General features: G+C 55.8%; 1 protein-coding gene across 2 annotated transcripts; it reads left to right on the top strand.

Annotated features, from left to right (window-relative positions):
* The first annotated feature begins 1861 nt into the window (after positions 1–1861).
* LOXL4 (lysyl oxidase like 4) lies at positions 1862–21777 on the top strand. 2 transcript variants are annotated; one of them, XM_082610182.1, is made up of 15 exons: positions 1862–1960; positions 6211–6525; positions 7108–7286; positions 8207–8412; positions 9839–9877; positions 10051–10270; positions 11153–11339; positions 11515–11669; positions 12401–12568; positions 13613–13775; positions 15973–16216; positions 17322–17437; positions 18120–18256; positions 18638–18749; positions 20794–21777. In XM_082610182.1, exons 2-15 carry the CDS (start codon positions 6246–6248, stop codon positions 20862–20864), a joined length of 2277 nt encoding a protein of 758 aa, XP_082466308.1. In that variant the 5' UTR covers positions 1862–1960; positions 6211–6245; the 3' UTR covers positions 20865–21777. The 2 variants fall into 2 exon arrangements, with proteins under 2 accessions (XP_082466308.1, XP_082466309.1); XM_082610183.1 differs by having other exon boundaries at positions 1863–1960; positions 11156–11339.
* The last annotated feature ends 1026 nt before the right edge of the window (positions 21778–22803 follow it).

The raw sequence follows: 22803 nt of genomic DNA, 5'->3' as shown, positions 1-22803 counted from the left end.
CCACTCAGCTGAGAAAATCCCACTGCTAGCACGTCATGGAGCTGGGCCTGGGACCCGAGCCCCTCACTTCTGAAGCAGGGGGCTCACAGTGACCCCCTGGGAAGTCCCTCCTTCCACTGCTCCCCAGCCTCAGCCTCTGCCCAGAGACTTGTAGGTTAAAGGACTTCTGGGCAGCATCCGTTCATTCCCTGGGCTCTAGCCCAGGCCAGGCCCTGGCCTCCAGGGTATTTTTAGTTCTGGGCGGCCAGGCCTGGGAGGGTGATTGGCAGCAGATGGAGCCCATGTTTTTCGAGCCTCCCGTGTTGTTCCTGGCTCAGCATGAGAGGTGGCTGGGCATGGGGAGGGGGCCAAGGCATACCTGGCACCCCAGCCCACAGCGGGCTCATTGTCCCTGGGGGAGGGGCTGGGCCACTACTGCTGCCGCCACTGACCAAGGCTGGAAGCATTCTTTGCTGTTGATTCATCACAGGGTACTCTTTGGGCCCAGTTGGGGTGGGGCAGGGCACTGGGGGGACATCTGGGACATAGGCAGCCAGGGGTGAACACTAGTCCTCCAGTGACCAGGTCAGTGTGACCTGGCTGTCACCCTGGAATCAAAAAGGTCTACCTTGCCACCCTAGCCCTTATCACATTCTGCCTTATAGTGATGTTTGCTTACATTTGTCTGCCTCCGGGACCACACCGGGAAGCCCCTCCCATCCACCCCCTGCAATGTCTAGCACTCTAGCCCCCTGTCCAGCAAGTAGGAGAAAATCAAAGATGTGCTGAATGAAGGAGCCTTTGGAAGACGGTCAGGCAAGGTGGTGGGGAAGAAGGGGAATCAGATTGCACTGACCCGGGCCTAGGGAGGAAGCTGGGAGGCTGGAACTCTGACCCTTTTACAGACCGGGCCACTGAGGAACGCGGAGGAACAAGGACTGGGGGAAAGAATCTGGAGGAACCAGGCTGGGATTCAGGCGTCTGGGTGCCCCCCAAAACTGATGGGACTCCCCTCTGTCAGCCCCTCCTACTTTTGTCTTATTCCACCATCTCCCCGCACCCCACCCTCCGCATACACTCTCCGCCTACGAGCCTGTCAAGGGCCAGGGCCGCCTCATTCAGCTCTGTAAGGGGTTGTAGTGGAGGATTTCAGCTTGCTCCATTACGGTTTATTACGTTAGGGAGCAAGTCGTGTCTCTTGGGGCTCAGTATTCCCAACTGTACAAGGGGCCTCATGCCCCCGCAGTACTCAATAAACTTCGAGGGACCAGGGCAATGGAGAGGACCGCCTGTTACCCCAAAGACAGCACACCTACACCCCACCATCCCGACCTCATCTGGACAGAGCCCCCTCGCCCCCCTGCCCGCCCCCGCCGAAAGGAGCCTGCGTTGTCCGAAGTAACCAAGCCGGTGGGACAGTGAGGCGCTACCACGTGAAGGGCGCTGCGCATCTTAGGGACCCACTGAATGTAATCCCCAGGACAACTCTGGGGGTGGCCATACCACCTGGCTTTGCCGAAGAGGAAGCTGCGCCTCCGACAGGCACTCACGAGGCCACAGCGGCACTCGGGCAAACGCAGCCCGCTGGCGCCGAGCCGCCGTCCTTTCCCGGGAACGCCGATCCTCCCACAGTCCCTCCCCCTGCAGCGCGCCAGTTCCCTCCATGGAAAACAGCTGCCCCGACCCCCGCAGCCTAGCGACCCGGGGACTTCCCGGGCCGGCGGGCTGCGAGTGGGCGCCGGGCCGCCCCGGGCCGCCGGGCCCTTGGAGGGGCGGACAGGGCGGGGCGCCCGCCGAGTCCAGGTCCGTCCGGGGGCGGGGCCTGCGGGCCTCCTCGGGGGCTGGCGGGTGGGGCGGGGCAGGGTAAGGGCGCCTGCGGGCCGCAGCTGGATAAAAGGGCCCCAGGGTGCCCCAGGAGGCCCGTTAGCGCTGCCCGGCCGCGGAGCCCCGGCCCCAGCCCCGCAACGTCGCACTCCAGCTGGTGAGCCCCTGCCTGGCCCCTGGCCAGGTCTGTCTCTCGCTGTCCTGTCTGTCCGACTTCTGTCTCTCTGGGGGTCAGCAAGTCTCTGAGAGTTCCTGAAGGCTGGGAATGGCAGGCCCAGGGGTCCCATGAACAGTTAGCCTAGACCCCTAGTCGCTCACCAACCTGCTGCCAATGGAAGTGACTGAGTTGGGGAGCTTGGCCCCATGGCCGCCCAGGGTGGTGCATCGTGGCCTTGGGGTGCCCGCGTGTACACGCTGCGTGTAGTGTAGCCATTTCTCTGGCCTCTCCCAGGGGAGGGTAGGGGGAGGCAGGGGAAGGGACAGGTGGGTTCAGACGTCATTCCTGTGACAGGGGACAAAGAGGCAGGGTGGAGCCGGGCTCTCTGAAAAAAACAGACCAAAACTGAGTATGCTGGGGGTCAGGGGGGAGACTGGGGACAGAGATGGAGGGTGGGCAGAGGGCTTCAAACTCTGCATGTCCTATGCCTGGACAGGTGGACATTTGCTGGCACTGTGTCAGGTCACCACAATCAGTGGTCCCAGGGAGGCAATCAGGGCTGAGAGGGGAAACCCCACCCCCTCCTCAAAGAGCTAGAGAGAAGAGGCTTCCAGTGATTCCGGAGCCTGGTTCCCACCAGGACAGCACCCCAGCGCTCTCTCCTGAATACCCTTGGGCACTTGCAGCCTCTCTAGCAAGGCCAGGTCAAGCCAGGTGCCAGAGTCCCCTGGCAGCACCTGGATCAGGTGCGTCTCTCCTCCAAGCTGGCAGGATCCTGGATCTGTCACTTGGTTGCACTCAGCGCTGGCATCCAGCCCAATGCCCTCGCACCACGGCTGGGTCATAAACCAACCGGCCACAGGGTGGAATTTCATTCATCTCCCTGCCTCCCTTCCTTCCTCCCCTCCTCCCGTGTCTATCTCTCTCCTGACTGGAAGCCTGGCGCTGGAGCCAGGCTGCCTGGGTTTGAACCCTGGCAGGGCAAGTTACTTAGCTTCTCTGGACCTCGTCTCCTCATCTATAAAGTGGAGATAAGTATTCAATAAATATTTTTAAATGTATAATAAACTTATTATTATTAACCTGCCCTCCTCCTCAGCCTCTATCCCTTTCTCCTTCACTTTGGAAAAGATCCACTTTTGAGGCTATTTCCTTCTCTGAGGGAGGCTTCTCAGCCTGGTTCTCTTTTCTGTGCTTAGCTCTGGGGGAGGAGTTATGGGAGACACTCCCCTGGGTTGTGGAGACAGGAAGCAAAGACACCCAGTGCTAGGAAGGTGGGGGTCTGGCCGGGGGACTTATTGGAGGGGGTGGCGTTTGAACTGGGTGTGGAAAGATGTGTAGGAATTTAACAATCTGAGATTGAGGGAAGGGGTACCCCAAGTAGAAGGAACAGTGAGAGCAAATGCTTGGAGGCTGGGAACTGAAGGATGCGTTTGGGGAATGTGAGAAGACAAGTGTGATGTGAGTGAAAGCTGCAGAGGGACCTGCAGTGGGCAGGAAGGCTGGGAAGTGGGCTCTCCCTGTATATGACTCGGTTCCTGCTACCGCCCATCCACCTCCTGGGCGGCTTTCATAGAAGGGAGCTGATCTAGCACCAGGATCCTTCAGCAGAAGGCCGCCCCTGTCCCCACGGAGACCCCTTGGAGGGGAGGGAGCCTATAGGCCCAGGAGTGTCCACAGCCTCTAATAAGACCTCCACAGTACTCTGGGGATGTCAGCCACAGCTACACAACGGACCTGCCCAGCCCACCCCCTGGCCTGTATCATAGATGGGGGACCTCCAGTGCCACCCCCTCATTTTAGAGGTGTTGCACCTGAGTCTCAGAAGAAAGCATCTGAATCGTGTCACCTAATTTGGTGGCAGAATGAGGAGCATCCTGACTCTTGCTGACAGGGAACGGGGTCGTCTCTCAGGCCAGACCCAATGTGACCCCTGGGTCCTAACAGCTGGTGGGCCCTGAGCCCAATCTTTCTATCCTCTCTTGTCATCTGGGGGAGGTCTCTATCCACAGTGACTTTGGTTTGGCTCAGTCCCTAGCTGTCCACCTCCTCCTTAGGGGTGCAGGGAGGAGGGAATGGGAACATCCCAAGCAGCAGAGAGCACTCTGCGTGTGGTGACAGCCAGCAGGGAGCCTCCACCGGCTCCTGAGTGGGGAGGGACGTGAAGAAAACAGTGCTTAAGTCTGAGAAGGAAGTGTCGCAAGGAAGGGTAGCAGTACTGGGGACTTGATGTTGAGATGGGAATGTGGCCTCCATTCCTTCTTTATCCAAAGAGAGGCTGGGACCCACCTAGACCAATGGTTCTGTAGCAGCTGTTTCAGATGCTGTTAATAATAGCTGTCAGGTGAGAGCTTGCTCTTCTAAGGGTTTAACGCGTATTCATTCATTTGATCTTCACAAGAATCTTAGCCCCATTTTATAGAGGGGATAAACTCTATGAGAAAACGAAATCACCTGAGATTGAGAAACTAAATCACTTGCCCAAGACCACCCAGAAACCAATTGGTGGAGGCGGGATGTGAACTCAGGCAGCCTGACTCCCAGTCTGTACGCTTAAGTGCAGTGCTATGCCACCTTGCATCCACGCATCTGCAGATATTTACGGGGTGCCACCTACCTACCTGGCACTACTCTGGGCACTGGGGGCACAATACAAAGTCCCTGTTCCCGCAGAGCTTCACTCCTGAGCTCATCATGTGTGCTTCTAGGAGCCTACTGCCCCCAGCCCTGGGCTCACCAAAGCAGGCGGATTGGTAGCTGAAGCGGGTGGGACTGGGTGCGGCCAGGAATAAGGACCAATTCTCAGCCAGAAACCAGCTTGTGAGGAAGGAATGGCAGGGGGCCCTGTAAGACGCTCCCTCCTGAGACTGACCAGCTAAGGAATCCCCCCAAGAATAGCAGTGGCCATGGGAGAAAGAGGGAGTCTCCCCAGAATGAGCCCTTTTAAGACTCAAGCGCCGAAGAGGAAGCCAAGGACCCGAACTTTCTCCATCCACTCTTCCGGGCCAGCCTCAGCTCCCCATCAGCAGTAGAGCTGGCCGTGGAGGAGCTTCAGCACTGGTGGCTGCAGATACTCTAACAGCTCCAACCAGGGATGACCGTCCTCTGTGCTCTTCCCAACCCTGCTCCTAGGAGCAAGGCTGCTAATGTATGGGGGGGGAGCCCCCAACTCGTCCCCTGTAAGGATCGAGAGAGCATATGACGACAGCTTCCTGGAGATGGGAGCCCTCACCTGTGTATGGTCACTGCCTAAAACCCTCCCAGGGCCCTTTATTTCCTACAGGATGAAGGGCAAACCCTCTGCATGGTGCACAAGGCCCTTGATCGTCTGGCCCCAGCCTGTCCCTCCACCTCAGTCCCCTCCAAGCCCCCAGTACTGCAGTACAGGGTTAAGGGCACTCCCTGCTCTGGCACAAACTCACCTCTTTCCATGTTTCCCTGTTTCCTCATCCTGTTCTCTCTACCTGGAATTCCCCTTCTCTGAAGGGGAAAAAGAGGACTCTTATTCATCCAACAAGGCCCTGGTTAAGTGGCCCTTCTCTGATTCCTCATCTCTGAGCTTCATGAGGGCAGAGTAGTGTCTGATGTGTTCACTTCTGTGTCCCAGCACCTGGCCTAATAGTTGGCCTGAAGCAAATATTCCAAAAATGTTCATTGACTCAATGTACAAATTATGCATGTAGGTGGACCTAGAGGTGGAGCTTGCTGTGTGGCTTGGGCAAGTCTCTTAAACTCTCTAGGTCCCAATTCCTTATTTCTAGAGTCAGGAAGTTGATCCAAATACCCTCTATCTCCTCCAGCTCGGACAGTCTAGCCCTTGGGGGCTCCCCATGACTCAAAGTAGGTACCCCCACCTTCTACATATAAGACGACATCAAAAACAGCTGTTCATTGAGCACTTACCATGTGGTAGGCTCGTGATAAGCCCTTTACGTAGGTGCTTTACATCCATACTTTATTCAACACTCACAACAACACTGGGAGATAAGGATTACTACCCCCACTTTACAGATGAGGAGACTGAGACTCAGGAAGGCTAAACTTAAACTTCCTCAAGGTCATATGGCCAAGGAATGGTGGGTTTGAACCAGATCGACTAATCTCAGAGCCCAGACTCAATCCATGCCACCACATACACACACACACACTCTCTCTTGGAGGGACCTGTGCTACCCTTTGTCTCTGCTAGCAGAAGAGACCCAAGGTCAGGGGTAGACGTGGTCATCATTGTCACATTTACTCGTTCCCAGGTGCCTTGACCCCAGCAGCCCTTGGAGTCACCACAATGTGGTCCCTACCAGCTGCCTTCCCCCCACTCCTGCTGCTCCTGCTGCTGGGCCAGACCCCTCCCAGCAGGCTGCAGTCACTGAGCACCATGAAGCTACGGCTGGTGGGCCCAGGGAGCAGGCCGGAGGAGGGCCGCCTGGAGGTGCTGCACCAGGGCCAGTGGGGCACCGTGTGTGATGACGACTTTGCGCTTCAGGAGGCCACAGTGGCCTGCCGCCAGCTGGGCTTTGAAGCCGCCTTGACCTGGGCCCACAGCGCCAAGTATGGCCCAGGGGAGGGTGAGTGACTGGTGCTGCCCTGCAGGATGACGAGGAGATGGTAGTGGGCTTCTCTCAGGGGCTGGGCTCCCTGAGGCTCCAGTAGAACCTGTCACGTTCCCACCAGTCCTTTAATACCCAGCTCAAATGACCACCTCTGTGAGGTATTTCCCGAGTGCTCCAGCTGCAAATGACCTGTCCTACCCTCCCATTCTCACTTGCAGTGAGGCCACCACCATCGCCACCATCACTACCACTCAACTCTCAGTTCCTTGAATATAGCAATCACACACAGTAGGTGCTCAGCAAATGCTGTTGAGTGAATGTCTAGATGGATGAATGAGGGAACAGGTAGATCTAATTAACAGACCTACCTGGCATTTTCCAAAAGCAGATTCTATGGGACCTGAGGCCAAGAGGAGACACTAGGCAGGGATGTAGATACCAAGCTCCCAGGAGAACCAACTCCCCTCTCCACCCCCATTTTCTACTCAGGCTTTGGAAGAGGAAAGTTGATAACTGGGGGGTCCTATCCAGGAGGCAGAGCCCGTGACTTGCCTCTCTGTGCCTGTCCCTGAGCATCACTCGTCCCCTCCCACACAGGACCCATCTGGCTGGACAACGTTCACTGTGTGGGCACAGAGGGCTCCCTGGACCAGTGCAGGTCTAATGGCTGGGGTGTCAGTGACTGCAGCCACTCGGAGGACGTCGGGGTGGTGTGCCACCCGCAGCGCCAGCGTGGCTCCCTTTCTGAGAGGGTCTCCAATGCCCTTGGGCCCCAGGTAAGGAGGCCATTCAGGCCCTGGCCTGAGCTGAGGAGGGGGTCAGGGGACAGAGGGCCTCCGGGTGGTGAGCCTGGAGGAGGAGGGAGGGGAAGGGGAGCAGAGTGCGGGCTGAGCAGCATCCCTGGGGCCCTGAGGCCTGCCTGTGGCCTGGAGCAGGTGCGTGGGTAGAGGGCCCCAGCCTGAGAAAGGGCGGGCGGGGAACCAGAGGCCGGGCCGCCAGGAAGCACGGAAGCTGCTCCCCGTGAGGGAGGCAGCAGCGGGTGGGGGCTGCCTCGCCCGCAAGGCCCGGCCACAGGTGCTGCGTCTTCCCGGCACAGACAGCTCCAAGCTAAAAACAGCCCGAGCCAAACAGCAGGGGCAGGCAGGGCAGGTGTCTTGACTTCACCCTCTGCTGCCAGACAGCCTCAGCCTGAGGACAGCTGGCCGTGGCCCACCGAATGGGGCGGGCCGTGACGGGGGCTTCGCACTGGTCTAAGGCATCCAGGGTTAGGGCGGGGTTCTCGTGGGCCAAAGGATCCTGCTGGTGGTCTCAGGCAGCTGGTCTGTGCCCATCCTCTGCCCTCCCCAGGGTGGCGTGAAGAAGGCCCCCTTGTGCCTGGTGGAAGCCTCCCAGACTCCAAGGGCTCCCATCCTGACCCCAGGAGAGCGTGGATCTGCTTGGTTCTCTCTGGAGTCGAGGAAAGGACCCTAAACAAACTGAGCTTCTGCCTCCTACCCACTGTGTGGCCTTCAGCAAATGCCTCCCCATCATCCCCAAGGACGGAGCCACATGGCCTCCGTTTCCTGGCCCGTCCCATGAGGGCACTGGGTGGGGTGATCTCTAAGTGCTCCGAGCCCCAGCTTTCCCACGTGAAGACCTGCAGCGGGCTCAGCGGGGGCAGGAATCCCGGGGCCCATGGTGACCACGCATCCCACAGGGCCGGCGGCTGGAGGAGGTGCGGCTCAAGCCCATCCTCGCCAGTGCCAAGAGGCAGAGCCTGGTGACCGAGGGAGCTGTGGAGGTGAAGTACGAGGGCCACTGGCGGCAGGTGTGTGACCAGGGCTGGACCAGGAACAACAGCAGGGTGGTGTGCGGGATGCTGGGCTTCCCCAGCGAGGCGCCTGTCATCAGCCACTACTACAGGTAGGAGGACGGCTGGCTGGAGGGCCGTGTGGAAGGCGGGGTTGTGGAAGCGGCTGAGTGTGTGTGTGCGCGTGCACGTGCATGTGTCTGTGTGTGACGTGGGACCTTGCAGACTGCGGTGAGATTGGCAGGAGTAGTGTCTGTGGGAGGACATTCAGTGGGTGTTGGGATTGGGAGGGAAACAGGCTCAGTGGAGCAATGTGCCTGGGTTTCCTGGGTTATGGATCCCTCAGTAATTAAGACAAGAGTGAGGATGAACTTGGAGACCCTGGGAAATTTCTGGAAACAATCAGAAAATAAAAATTGTACTTGCCAATCAGATAAAAAGAATTGACTATGGTACTAAGTACTCCCCAAATGAAATGTAAATAAATGTAAAATTGTGTCCCTGATTAAAAAATTAGACCTAACTAGTAAAGATACAGTGCTGCCCACAAGTACAGATGGCCTGGGTTCTGGTCTAAGCTTTGCCAACAACGAGCTGTGGGCCTTGGTAGGGCATCTGGGCCTCAATTATCCAATCCGCAGGGAATTGTCTGAACTTTGTCTCAGTGAATTTCCTCAACTGCGATCCAAGCCAGGCTCTGACTGGGTTGCGTCCAAGCCAGGCGTGGGGTGGGGCAGCATTGGGGAGAGGAAACATAAAAATATTCTGTCAGAAACGTGACAGAACTGTCCCAAGATTGCATCAGCCTGTAAGTGATGACGAGTCATAGTTCTACCAGCTCTGTCAGTGAAAGCTTCGTATGTTTCTCATCAGGGGATAAACCTCCCACAAAACATCTGAGTCATCTACCCTTGCCCATCCCCAATCACTTTTAGTTGGTCTGTCCCGTGTCTCTGACTTAGACGACCCTGGTTTCCAAGCCCAGCCACGTGGCCCCATCCTTGGAGATGACTGGGCTCTGGGTCCCTGACTCCCTGCTGCCCGGTAATTGCACATCTGGGCCTGGCTGGCTCGCCAACCTCCCCTGAGGAGGGCAGCCCTGATTATAGCCTCAGTATCTCTGCCTGGGCAGCTCCCACCAGAAAGGCCTTCAACTTCCACCTGTCCCCAGAGGACTCTCCCCAGGGCCCCTTTTCTCCGGTAGCTCCCTGAAGGCTGCCCTTCATCTGGACTGGGGGAAGGGCGAGCTTGGGGCTGCCTGCCCCAGGGCAGCCCGGTGCAGAAGAGACACCCACTTTGGGCTTAGTCAAGGGAACTTGCTCGCCCTGCTTTCCCTCCCTGTAAAATGGAGATCATCGTTATCTGTGGGGTGGCCACTCTCTCAGGACTGTGGTGAAGCTCAGCACTGGAGTAAGATTAATGAACAAGTTTACAAACTGTAAGTCTAGTACAGACTCAAGGACAAGTATGAGGAGGCAGGGTGACAGCGGGTAGGACTTATGCACCCACTCGACTCCCTGCCTGTTTGTTCCCATCCAGGAAAGTCTGGAATTCGAAGATGAAGGATCCCAAGTCTAGGTAAGGAGCAGCACCCTCAGGGGAGGGTGCAAAGGGGTGTGGCATGATGGGCCTGCTTCCCCTCCCTTCTCCTCCCCTCCAGTCCCCTCTCCCCTCCCCAGTGCCTTGGCCTCCCTGAGTCCTGAGCACAACCCTCAACCCCTCCCCTGCCCTCAGTCTCCCTTGTCTTCCAGACTGCAGAGCCTGACAAAGAAGAATTCCTTCTGGATCCACCGGGTCAACTGCCTGGGAACAGAGCCCCACATGGCCAACTGCCAGGTGCAGGTGGCACCAGCCCAGGGCAAGCTGCGGCCGGCCTGCCCGGGGGGCATGCACGCTGTGGTCAGCTGTGTGGCAGGGCCCCGCTTCCGCCCTATGAAGGCGAAGCCCGGGCGCAAGGAGTCCTCGGCAGAGGTGGGTCCCATGCAGGCCTGGAGGCACAGGCCCCACCCCACGGGGAGGCACTGACGGGGAGGCAGGGGAGGAGCGGCGAACCACCGCTATCAAGGGGGCATCAGTTCAGACCGGGAGGAGGAGAACAACTCACAGAATGAACCACCCCTATCAAGGGGGCATCAGTTCAGACCGGGAGGAGGAGAACAACTCACAGAACGTAGAACTTTGGGATTTACTTAAAAGGGACGTTTATAACCCTACCATAAATGGAAAGCTGACATCACTGGCCACTAATAGAAGGTAACCATAAAAACTGTAATTACATTGTAGCTACATCCCGTTGAGGGCTGAAGGTATGGAGCCCGAGCCTGGCCCTTCGTTATAAAAAGCAATGAGCAAGTGCTGGTGAGGCACTGGGGCAGGGCAGCACCACGTGAGACGGTCTCCTCGATGAAATCGGGGTGGGCGGGAGGGCATCAAAACGGAAGTGACTTGCCCACTGTGCGTTTCACTGACACAGGTCCCCACGGGTCTCTAAAATCGTTTCACAGATCTGCTGCGGAAGTGTTGCTCTGGGTTCAGTCCCAAAGGACAAAGCAGCAGTGAGGCTGGGCAAGAGGAGGGGACTCGCCTAGTGACCAGGTGGCAGGTTGTGAAGCCCAGGGACCCCCAACTCCTAAGGCTCTTTTGTTAGGGCTGGAATTTGTTATTACTGTGATTACTGTGGCCGCTCATTGTCACTGAGGAAGGGGGAGGTCGAGAAAGACAGCTTGTTCAGGGCAATAGCTACAGAAGTCAGAACTGCAGGCCTTGGCTCTGCCTGTCCTGAAGGGACTCTGGCAGGGGTGTAGCCCCTACCCCTGCCTCCTCGGCCCTCCCTGAGGCCGGGTTTTCTCCCAGCAGGAGACGAGCGTGCGCCTCCGCTCGGGGGCCCAGGTGGGCGAGGGCCGGGTAGAAGTGCTCATGAACCGCCGGTGGGGCACGGTCTGCGACCACGGGTGGAACCTCATCTCCGCCAGCGTCGTGTGTCGTCAGCTCGGCTTTGGCTCTGCTCGGGAGGCCCTCTTTGGGGCCCAGCTGGGCCAAGGTGAGCGAGGAGGCCTGGGGTGGGGTGGAAGAGCCTGGATGTGCCACTGGTCCACTCTCTGGTGGTCCTGGGGTGCCAGGGCCCAGGCCGGTTCTCCGCTTCTGTGGAGGGGGAGCTGCAGGTGTGGGGCTGCAGAGATGGAGCCTCCCATGGCCTCTCTCCCCCACTTCTGCAGCGCTGGGGCCCATCCACCTGAGTGAGGTGCGCTGCGGGGGATATGAGCGGACCCTCAGTGACTGCCCCTCCCTGGAAGGCTCCCAGAATGGTTGCCAGCATGACAATGATGCTGCCGTGAGATGCAACATCCCTAACTTGGGCTTCCAGGATCAGGTGAGCCCCGAGCTAGCCTGGGACACTGCTTGGAGCCAGTGGGGAGCGGTTCATGAGAGGCAGCTGGTGCTCTGGGCCCCAGAGCCTGCCTGGAGCCAGCCTGGAATGCCCTCTCCTCTGGGAGTCTCCCCTGGCCTGGCCTACTTCCCCTCAGGGCCAGGTTCTAGCCTTCAGAGATGTCAGAATAGCAATCAATGGGGCTCTTCAGGTGCATGGGCTCTCCCACCCCACCCTCTCAGGTCCCCTGTGAAGCCGAGAGAGACGGCACCTAGGGCAGAGGGCCACAGGATGCCAGCACCGGGGGGTGGCACTGGGAGGCTGAGTGGGGTGGTCAGAGTTCAAGGGTCACTCTAACATGGACTGTGGGCAAGGCTCTCGCCTCAGACCTTGGTTCCCTTCTGTAAAATGGGGTCAGCTGTCCCATAGGGTCATTGTGAATGGGACGATAGCTATGAAAGCCCTTGGCAATAGGCACATGGTCATCAGTGGTAGGATTTCAGGTAGCAGGAGGGCGAGTACCAGAGTGGGAGCCCCGGGTGCAGGCACTCCGTCAGATTTCTCGAGCGGCAGGGACATTAGGGACTATCTGATGAAACGTCCTCACTTTACAGAGGAGACTAAGCCAGAGAAGGGGCGTGTCACGTCCAGGGCCGCAGGTTTCCAGGCCGGCAGCCCTGAGCTCTCCCTTCCTAAGGCGGCCCCGCCCCTCACACACCCCTGGACCATTGCAGGTGCGCTTGGCCGGCGGACGCAGCCCCGAGGAGGGGGTGGTGGAGGTGCAGGTGGACGTGAATGGGGTCCAGCGCTGGGGGGCCGTGTGCAGCGACCACTGGGGCCTCAGCGAAGCCATGGTGGCCTGCCGACAGCTTGGCCTGGGCTTTGCCAACCATGCCATCAAGGTAGGTCCTTGCTGTGCTCCAAAACTTCCTGTGCTAAAGCTGCTGACCCTTCATTCACTCAGCAGTTAATTATGAGTGAAACTATGCGCCAGTATAATGCTGGGTGCTGGGATACTGTGGTGAAAAGGATACAGTTCCTGCCTAACAGAGCAGTCCGTCTCCAAATACAGTCAAGTGAGGGATGCAGTCATTCATAAAACGTTCACACAATAGGCACATAATTGTGTCTGTAGGAAAAATGAGTAGAAGTGAGCCAGACGAGGTGGGGGAGGAATAAACAGCCCACGCAAAGACCTTGTGGCCGGAGAATGCTTGACTCTGTTGAGGAAATCGGGCCGGGATGGAGCGCGGCTATCAAGAGGGAGTGGTGTGAAGTGCGAGGGTGAAGGAGGAGACGGGTCAGACCATTCAAAGCCCGCGATGCAGTTTTAAAAGATTTCTTCCTTGCTGTTCGGCAAACAGCTGGGGTGGAGATTAACATGAATACAGAGAAACACACTATTGCAGTAGCCCAGCTGAGAATGGTGCTGGCTTGGACCGGGGGAAACAAGTGGATAGATTCAAAAGATATCAAGGAAACAAAATCAAGAGGCCTGGGGCATGGCCGCCATGGAGAACCTCTTCAACTTCGCCCACACTGGCCCGCCGGGCAATACTGGGCATACTTCACCCGGGGGAACTGGGCTCAACCCTGAGCACAACCGACCATCTAGGGCTGTATGAAGAAAAGCTGGGGAAATGGGACGGGCCCGAGTGAACAGGAAGGGAACAGGACCATCCTCTTCAAACAGCTGAGGGCTGCCGTCGGGGAGAGCGATGGGAACAGGGCCAGCGGTGGAAGCCATAGCAGTGGATTTTTGCCTCAATACATGGAAGACATTTCTAATACCAGAGGGGTCCAAAGTAGCATCGCTAAAGATTTCAAGCCAAGGCTGGGCACAGCCCGGTGTGGGTGGTCTGATGGGGTCCAAGCCTCAGATGGGAGTCAGGTGACTCTAAGAGCACATCTCAGCCCTGACTGGGTGATGCTGGCTGTTTTCGTAGGACACCTGGTACTGGCAGGGGACGCCGGGGGCCGGAGAAGTGGTGATGAGCGGGGTGCACTGCTCAGGCACAGAGCTGGCCTTGCAGCAGTGTCAAAGGCACGGGCCGGTGCACTGCTCCCACGGTGCAGGGCGCTTCTTAGCCGGAGTCTCCTGCACAAACAGTGAGTAATGGGAGGGGCCGGTGGGACAGGCCGGCCCGGGCTCCCCTAATTTTGCAAGCCCACACCTCCTGCCCTCAGGGAGGGCCCTGAGTGCTGGTCCCAGCTCCAAGGCCAGCAGGGTTAGGGAGTGGAAGGAGGGCTGGATGCAGAACACCAGCTCCGCCATTTACCACGTGCGTGGCCAAATCACCTGCCACATGCGGATACAAACCCTGCCCTGCCCATCTCATGGAGTTACTGTGAGAATTAAAACATAGAATACATGAAAACGTAAGGATACACAACAGTGTTTTCCAATCTTTGCATCACGACCAATAGTTTAAAAAAACAGGATAGAAAACAATGATGTGATACATTTAGTAAGGGTAATATTTTTCTCTTGGAATTATTTATGTGTGTCACAGCATTAAATATATTTCTTACTACAGTCTGTAGTAAGAAAAGAGTTTGAAAACTTGTAGAGGGTATGGAAATGTGAGGACACATGGGGCCTATGGTGAGCTGTGGGATTTACCCCAAAGACTTTAGGTCAAGACCATTTTGAGGCATCGGTCTGCCCCACACCCCCAGATTCTTGGGGTAGAAGCATCTGTTTGACATCTGCCAACCTGGTCTGGGCCAGGATAACCGTATCCAGTCCAAAGGCTGCAGGCTGCCACCAACCTGAGTGGCCACTTGACCTGCTTCCCAGCCAGGCTTCAATGCCAAGACATCCTTAACTCTTGTCAGTGAGCTTTAGGGGTTCCTCTCTGTCCAGCGCACACTGGAAGAGTGCCAGCCCTTACGGCACACCCTCCCCTGCAGGGTGATGGGGCTTCCTCCCAGCACACTGGGGCCTGCTTCCCCGTCTCTCCCCTCCCAGGAACCTGTACCCCTCTGTTCTACTGCCTGGAGTGGCAACTCTTCTCCTGAATGCATTTGATGCTTCACAACGGCTGAGTACAGACAGCCGACCTGCCATCTCTGTGGTCGTCCCCATTCCTCCTCTGTAATTTTTCTCACTTGTTTCTTGCCTTTACCCTCTCTCTTCTCTCTGAAAGCACTCTTTTCCCTCAGGAATTCTAGGATCTGTCAGTGGGCATACCCTTAGCTCTCTCCAAAATATGCCTCAGGAATTCCAAGAGCATTTAGTGGTAGTACAGACACCATCCAGCAAACAAGCTCCCACCCTCGACGCCTGTCCCCTGAAATAAACCTGTGCTCCCATCTCACCATCGTCAGTGCAAGGCTCACCCATATGATAGCTCTGCCCCAAATCTAAAGTGTAACCCAGTTTTTGCATGAACAAACATTGAGAATTGGCAAATTTCTCTCTTGACGTTACATGCAAAAGCTGTGCATCTCCTCATTTCTGTACTGACACAGTGAGGGACAACACGCTGGCTTCTGAGGAGGGTAAGAGCCCCTGTGACAGGAAGGGAACGGGAGAGGCACTGAGCAGCTTATGGAGACACAGGCTCTAGCATGTTGGATTTTTACGCACCAGAATGTCCACGATGCCTCAGAGGAGAATGCACAGGATGCCCTGGTATGAACACCCCTGATAGCAACCAGGGTAGAACAGGAACCTTGGAAGAAGCACAGGCTTAGGAACTGCAGCAGAATGAACCAGAACGGCAGAACCCAGGGGCAGGCTCGGCGCTTAACTCCTCCAGCCCTCTCCCTCTGCCCCTCGCATTGCTGGAACTGAGGCCCAGAGAAAGAGTGAGCCGAGGTAACAAGCTAGGGGTCAGCAGAGCTTACTGAGGGGTTATATGAGCTAGGCTACAGAGGCACTTAGAGGCTGAGACTCATTCTACAGAAGAAATACTAGCTTACATCACCCGCATGCTTACCATGGGCCAACCATGATCTAAGCACGTTACGGGTACGATCACACTAATCTTCTTCTTCTTCTTCTCCCCATCATCCAGATTAGGAAAATGAAAGACAAAAGGTTGAGCAAGTCACAGAGCTAGTTAATGGTGTAACTAAAAATCAAGCCAAGAGAGGAACCCAGGCAGTCTGGCCCCAAAGCCAGCAAGCTTAGGCTAAGGTGATGGGTCTTTCCTGTTATTAGAACTCACATCTCCTGACTCCTAAACCGCCCTGCTCTTCCGGCACCTCCAAAAGAGCTTAGTCTGGAGGCAAGGCTGTCCCCTAGGCCAGGGAGCCAAACTGGCTGCCTTCCTAGCCTCTGGGTCTCCACCGTGCCCAGGTGCTGCAGACCTTGTGCTGAACGCCCAGCTAGTGCAGGAGACGGCCTACCTGGAGGACCGCCCGCTCAGCCAGCTGTACTGTGCCCATGAAGAGAACTGCCTCTCCCAGTCAGCTGACCGCATGGACTGGCCCTACGGACACCGGCGCCTCTTGCGCTTCTCCTCACAGATCCACAACCTGGGCCGGGCCGACTTTCGTCCCAAGACAGGACGCCACAGCTGGATTTGGCACCAGTGCCACAGGTTAGTGCCTGCTCAGGCCTCGGCTCTAGGGGGACAAAACCAGGGTCCAGGGAGTCAACCAGTCTGGTCATTTCTGGGCAAGCCTTCCTGGGAGGGGCGTGCGCTCTGGGAAAGAGCCTTCCTTCCTAGACGCCTCACTGGCCTTGCCTCCGGGCGGCAGTGAGGAATCCCAGGAGCATCAACCTGCCTTCTCCATCACTCCCTCGCCTGCCCAGGAAGTACCCACATGTCCATCTCCACCACAGTGTCCACAGAGCAGTCCTTGCCAGCAGAGCTGGTCTCTGTTAGAATGATAGTGGACAATTTTTCTGTTGGCCCTGAGGCCTTGTCTTTAAAAGCCAGGTGAAGTGGGGACTCGTAGAAACCTGGAGACCCAAAATAGCCATACCATCCAGGACGCTGGCTGTGCAGAAAAAGCTTGCTGGTTTCTGCAGCAGCAGAGCGAGGCCCGCAAGGAAGAGCTGCTGGCGCTGGAAGGAGACAATGAGCGTTCTTTCCTATCAGGGGCCTCCAGCCCAGACAGAAGGAGAGATGATGTCTGTGACAAAGGCAGAATGGAAAAGGGTGTTTTTCTTGTTCAGGACACAGCCGTGGGTGGGGAAAGCTGAGAGGAACGGGCAGTGACTTTGGGACTTGGCCTTGCTGAGATAATAAGTACCTTTCCCTGCAGCATGAAGAGCTGTCATTAGAACTGGATTGGAAACAATGGTAGCAATTTGGGCCCAGGCTGTCAGGGAGCAGAGGAAGCATCCCTCCTCACTCAGCAACTCCGCTCCTGGGCTGGTCCCTGGACGTGTCTCTTCTTTCCACCTGCAGGCCTCAGGCCTTGTAGCCAGGCATCTCCTGGAGCTCTTACCTCTCCTCACCCGGGTGAGACCCTAGGTGACGCAGGCAACTATGTCTTGCTGCCTGGCAGGGGTGCCAGGAAAGTAGGCCATGGGTCACACTCATCTTGGGTTGCGGGGGAGAAGCGCACTGCCCTGCTATCGTAGCGTTCCTCTCTGGGTAATGGTGGGGCCTAGTGCCTCAGTCTCCCTACCAGCCAGCTCCTCTGTGAGGACCCTCTCCTGTTGCTGCCAGGCTGACAGCTCTGCCCCTTCCGCAGGCACTACCACAGCATTGAGGTCTTCACCCACTATGACCTGCTCACTCTCAATGGCTCCAAGGTGGCTGAGGGGCACAAGGCCAGCTTCTGTCTAGAGGACACAAATTGCCCTACAGGTATGTGGTTTCCTGTCGGCATATCCTCCTCTGTTATATTCCTCGGCCCCTTTGGGCTCAGGATCCCCTCTGCCCTGCTTAACAGCCCCAGGCAGCTGGAGACTCCGGCCTGGCAACAGTCAGCACTCCAGGCGATTCAAAAAGATAAATTTCTTACCCTCTCTACTTCCTCTGCATTCCCAACGTACCGTGTACCACTTTTGAAATGCTTAACACTTTCTCTTTTGGATAATAGTTGCAGACCTGTTTCACTTCTGCTAAGTCCTTTGGGACTTAGCATGGATTGTCTGATTCCTATTCGCACACCCACAGTTCCTAGCCCTTAGAAATGGCATGGTAAAACACTGGCTCTTCTCAGGGTTGTATGGGCAAATGAATTAGCATAGTAGGGCTGGAATCTTCTAATCACATTTCCTAGGCCAACAGGAATTTCCACTAGTGCATCCAAAGAAATAATCTCTGTCACAGATGGGCTTTGCTATGGTGCTGGATTCATGCTTAGTAGGAATTCTGACTCCGACAGGCAACATATTTAGCTGAAGCTCAGGCCCCTAGTCTGATTGCATTTAATTGGCAAGGCTGTTGTGAGGATTAAATGGTAAAGGATGTGAAAGATCTAGCAGGTGCTTGGTGCCAAGCATCTATTCAGGGCCTCAATAACTGTCAGCACCCTCCATTACAGGAATGCAGAAGCGCTACGCATGTGCCAACTTTGGGGAACAGGGCGTGACCGTTGGCTGTTGGGACACCTACCGACATGACATTGATTGCCAGTGGGTGGATATCACAGACGTGGGCCCTGGGGATTATATCTTCCAGGTAAGTGGGCTTAGGCATTCCCCACAGGAGCTCCATTTCTTCCAGATATTCCGAAAGCTCCCTGAGGTCAAATGAAGAAAGAGAGCTTCATAAGTAGGATCTCTTGACAGGTCTGGCGCTTGAAAGAGCTACACCATAGGGGAAGGGATCAGAATCCAGGACCTAGATTTGAGTCCTGATTCAGTGAACAAGGGGCATGTCACAACTCAGTCCCCATCTATAAAATAAGGACCTTAATGCCCACTTCCTAGGGTGACTGTAAGGATTAATTAAGAAGAGGAGCACAGTTTGCAAGACTACATGAAATGTAAAGGATATCACAGCCACGGTCAACTCAGAAGCCAAGTCACCTGTTTTCAGCTGGTCCATCTCTTACTCCAGGTGGTCGTGAACCCCAAGCTCGAGGTGGCAGAGTCCGATTTCTCGAACAACGTGATGCGGTGCCGCTGCAAATATGATGGGCAACGGGTCTGGCTGCACGACTGCCACACAGGTGACTGCGGGCCACTGGGAGACCAGCCCCGTGCGAGCTCGGGGAGCTGGAAGACCCTGTGTCCCTGTGTGTGACTTCAGTGTGTGTACAAGGCTGGGGAGGGGACAGAGATGAATTGCCTTTGACAACTTCATAGAAGTTCATAGATTTCTGGAACAAGCTGCATCAGCCCCACCCAATAACTATTTCTACATCCCTCTTTGTCCTTAAGGGTGTTTGGATTGTAATCTGTCTCCCATCTGGCCTGGAATCTTTCCTGTTCCTTCAGGCCATGTCAGGATTTCCCCTTTCCAGTCTGTTACTTTTCCCCTTCCTTTCATACGGTCTTTCTTAGTTGCCTCTATCCCAGGCTGACTGCCTCACAGGCAAACGTAGAAGTCCCCCAGATCCGTGTTGCTACCGCCAGCCCTGATCGCTGCTTACAGGAGGCGGGCCATGGAGAACAGGGCTCAGGACACTTGCAGGACTGGTAATTTCAGGCAAAGAAGCAACAGTCCAGTGGGGAGCAGAGTAAGGAGGCGGCTGCCTCACTTGCCTGTACAGAAAGGGAGCAGTTCCTCTACCTTAGAGTTTAAAGCGCTTGTATTTGCTGTGGGGTGTGTGCAGTCACTCCCACGCTTCGCACACACAGGGTGCAGCAGGCGTGTTCATTTAGTCAACATTTATTAAGACCTGCCTCTGTGTGGAGCACTGCCAGGCACTTGGAGCACTGCCAGGCACTAGGAACATAAACAGGAGTAAAAGGCAGAGCTAAGTGTCAGGTAGGGTAAGCAGACATGCAAATGGGTACCCCAGACCGCTGTGAACTACTGCTGAGCAAGCAGAGCGCTCTCTGAGCAACCACCTGGAGGCCAGCTGAGGTTTCCCAGAGGAAGGGACATCTGAGCTGGTTGCAAAGGAGAGGCACAGGTCAGAGAGGGGACGAGGAAAAGGCGCATAGGATTTGGCTTCAGAGGGCTTCACTGGGCACCAAATCCAGTTCCACCACCTTCTGGCTTTAAGACAGTGAGGAAATCTCCTCCTCAGAAGTCTTCTCTTTTGTAAAATAGGGCTATGCAGTCACACCCACTAGAGCTCTTTGCGGGGGGGGGGCGGTTACGGTGGCTCCTGCCAAGAAAATGGACTTGATCCCGTGGGCTTCTGGGAACCACTAACAAATTTCAGCCAAGGAGGCAGGAAGATCAGATTTACGTTTTCAAAAGATAACTCTGGCAACAGATGGAAGACTGTGAGAAGAGGAATAAGGATTTGAAAATTGTGAGACTGAGTAGATTCTGCTGCCATTAAGTGAGACAGGAGCGTGAGCGAGATCAGGGGCTGGAACCTAAGGCTGCAGGCGTGGAGGCACAGCCTCCGTGATGCTGCTGGCAGGCTGCAAGGGGGCCAGGGCAGCAAGGAAGGAAAGAACACTATGCAGCTCTGACCCCTCCAGGGTCCTTGCAGGAAACACAGGGCACACTCAGGTGAGAGTGGGAGGTTATTTAATGAGAGGACTATACTGAGGTGTGAGTAGGACTAAGGAGATGAGGAGTGTTGAGACGTCCGGGGATAAGCAAGAGTGGAATGTTGTTATCACTTTGGGCTTGAAGGGGCAAAGTGTGTCCCGGAGCCAGGCTAGCACTGAGGAGGAGGGAACAGCGGGCAGGAGACCATCACTGCACAAACAGGGGAAGAAATGCCCCGGCCTCCCTCCTTTCATCCTCTAATCTCGTGCTGTTTCTTCCCAGTGACCTACATCAGTCGGCAGTCTCTAGGGGTCAGGTCTCCAGGGCATGAGAGAACAAGAAGGGTAGAGAGTGAACCTGGGGAGGGGGCAAGGGAGAGTGACCAGCACAACCCTTTCCACTCAACAGCCTATCTTCCCGATGTCCCTGCAACTATGCATCTATTGGCATCTATTTCCATAGAACGGATTGTTTGTGCCCACGACTAACCTGATGGAAAGGCTGAGCTGGGCAGGATGTCCTGGTGTTTGTGAAGTTGTCAGGGAGGGGATGAGACTCCGGTCAGGTCGACTACTTACCTGCCCTCCTCTGGTCCGCAGGGGACGCACACCGAGCTAACACAGAGAGCTCCTTGGAACAGGAGCAGCGTCTCAGGAACAACCTCATCTGAAGGCACCCCTGCATACCCCCAGCTGCTGCCCACACACCAGATACCTCAGCTTATTGGAGCCATGCCCTTCACAGAGCCCTAACTCAGAGGGTACGGGGCCAGTGCCAAGGGGCACCAAGAACCTACTCAGGAAGCCTTCTGATGGCAAGATAACCAAACCAGGATGGCACTGCTCCCTCGGATGGCACTGGGTCTGTCCCCTGGGGACCTTTGGTCTCTGGACTATGGCCTTCAGGCTTTGTTCAGCTGAGCTCCTCTTCCATAGGAGACCCAGTCTCTCCCGGATCTTGCCCCAGAGTTCCTGGTTCAGGAGCTATCAGTTCCTTAGGAATGGACTGTGGCCCAGTCCCCCATCTAAATGGTGCTTTGCAAATGTCTTGGAGGAGGACCAAAATACACAGGAGGACAGGTCAGCTCTCTGCTAGGAGCTCTGTGCAACACAACTTGTATCAGTCACAACTGGCAAACAAGCTGGTGAATTCAGTCCCTTGCTTGATAGGTCCCCATTTAGAATTCAGCTACCATACTCTCTAAGAGTCTGTTCTTTAGTGCCCTTACCTTTATCCTACTGCACATATGGGTGTTTCTAATATCCCTGGAAGCTTAGGCCCCAAGCATCCCCTTATCTCCTGACGGGCCCAAACCACCAGTTACTGAGTGCTTGAGACGGGGCAAGATTCACAGGAGTGGCCAGATATGGTCTTCCCGCAGAGCAGCAAGAGGAGGCCGAACAGAAAGAGTCCCAGGGTGCTGTGGACCCCAGCTGCTGCCAGGCCCTCTGCCAAGGGAAGAACACTTGCCCTAACCCCAGCAGGCAAGGTCACTGTGCGCCTCAGGACCGGCCTAAAGGTCGGGTCCCCCAGGCTTCTGGAGTGAATTTTGCATTGAATAAAGTTTTGCAGTGGAAAGAAAATGGGTCAAACAGGCCACTCATCTCTGCAGGAAAAAGAAGACACGTCTGGTAGAGTGGAGGACAGGAGACCACGGAGAGGTCAGAAGGGGGAACATTTAATTTAGTTAAGGACTAAACCTAGGAAAGGCCACCATCCCTGCTTGACGTGGCTGTGACAGGCCCTTGCTCAGGTGGTATAAAATCCCATGGTCTTCCTGGACATGATTCTTAATCCTGTCTCCACTAAGACACACTTGAGAGATGATCCTTACAGGTCTGATGCCCTAATGCCAATAAAGGTTGCTCACTATGGACTGCTACAAAGACAAGACTAGCTGTGATTCTTGGCAGTTCCCAGCACCCTAACTCTACCCCTTTTCAGTCCTGGTGACCTGGTTACTAAGATGTGTGGAGCCCACATACTACTCACAACAGCCCCACTGCACTTCTCCGACATCAGCCTACAGTCCGCTTCGCAGTTCCCTCCCTAGGCTCTGTGGTGAAACGTGGGTTGGAAAGGTTAAGGGATGAAAAGTAGGTGGAAAGAAGGAAACGTCCAAAGACGGTAAACTTTTACAACCAAGGCTGCAAGGCCAGAGTGAATGGTGGTAGATGGGGCAAAGTTACAATAGTCCTCCCGTCCTCACACATGGGAGCTGCCCTTCCTTAGCCAGTAAAAAGGGACCCGCTCTGGGGTATCCTCTGTGAATACAAAGAAGTGCGCTTTTCCTTCTTCTCCTCTACCATCCCTCTTCTCAGCTCCCTCACCTCCTTCATTAGGGCAGAGGGAGCACTATACTTTGGCATGGCAGTTTAGGTAAACAAGGGAAGGATTGATTTCCTGTTGGATCCAGCAAACATCTCCCAGACAGTAACAACACTATACTCGCACATGCACCCAATGGTCTGTGAAAGAATGTGTAGCTGGCGGGGGAGCGTGTGGTGACTGATGACTAGATTCAGGCAGGGAGGTTACCCACAGCTTCTGGCTGGATCCAAGTTTCCAAGAAGGCCAGAAAAAGCAGGCCAGGCAGCCAGCCGCCGGCT

This window comes from Mesoplodon mirus (assembly GCF_964341445.2).
Source record: "Mesoplodon mirus genome assembly, chromosome: 2".
Classification (NCBI taxonomy): domain Eukaryota; kingdom Metazoa; phylum Chordata; class Mammalia; order Artiodactyla; family Ziphiidae; genus Mesoplodon; species Mesoplodon mirus.
The sequence above is the reverse complement of the archived record's forward strand: the minus strand, read 5'-3'. Positions and strand labels throughout refer to the sequence as shown.

Excerpts from the sequence above, each read along its gene's own strand:
- LOXL4 (XM_082610182.1), top strand. The coding sequence starts at position 6,246 with ATGTGGTCCCTACCAGCTGCCTTCCCCCCACTCCTGCTGCTCCTGCTG. Across the intron at positions 9,878-10,050 it reads ATGAAGGATCCCAAGTCTAG|ACTGCAGAGCCTGACAAAGA; the intron begins GTAAGGAGCAGC and ends CTTGTCTTCCAG. Across the intron at positions 18,750-20,793 it reads GCTGCACGACTGCCACACAG|GGGACGCACACCGAGCTAAC; the intron begins GTGACTGCGGGC and ends TCTGGTCCGCAG.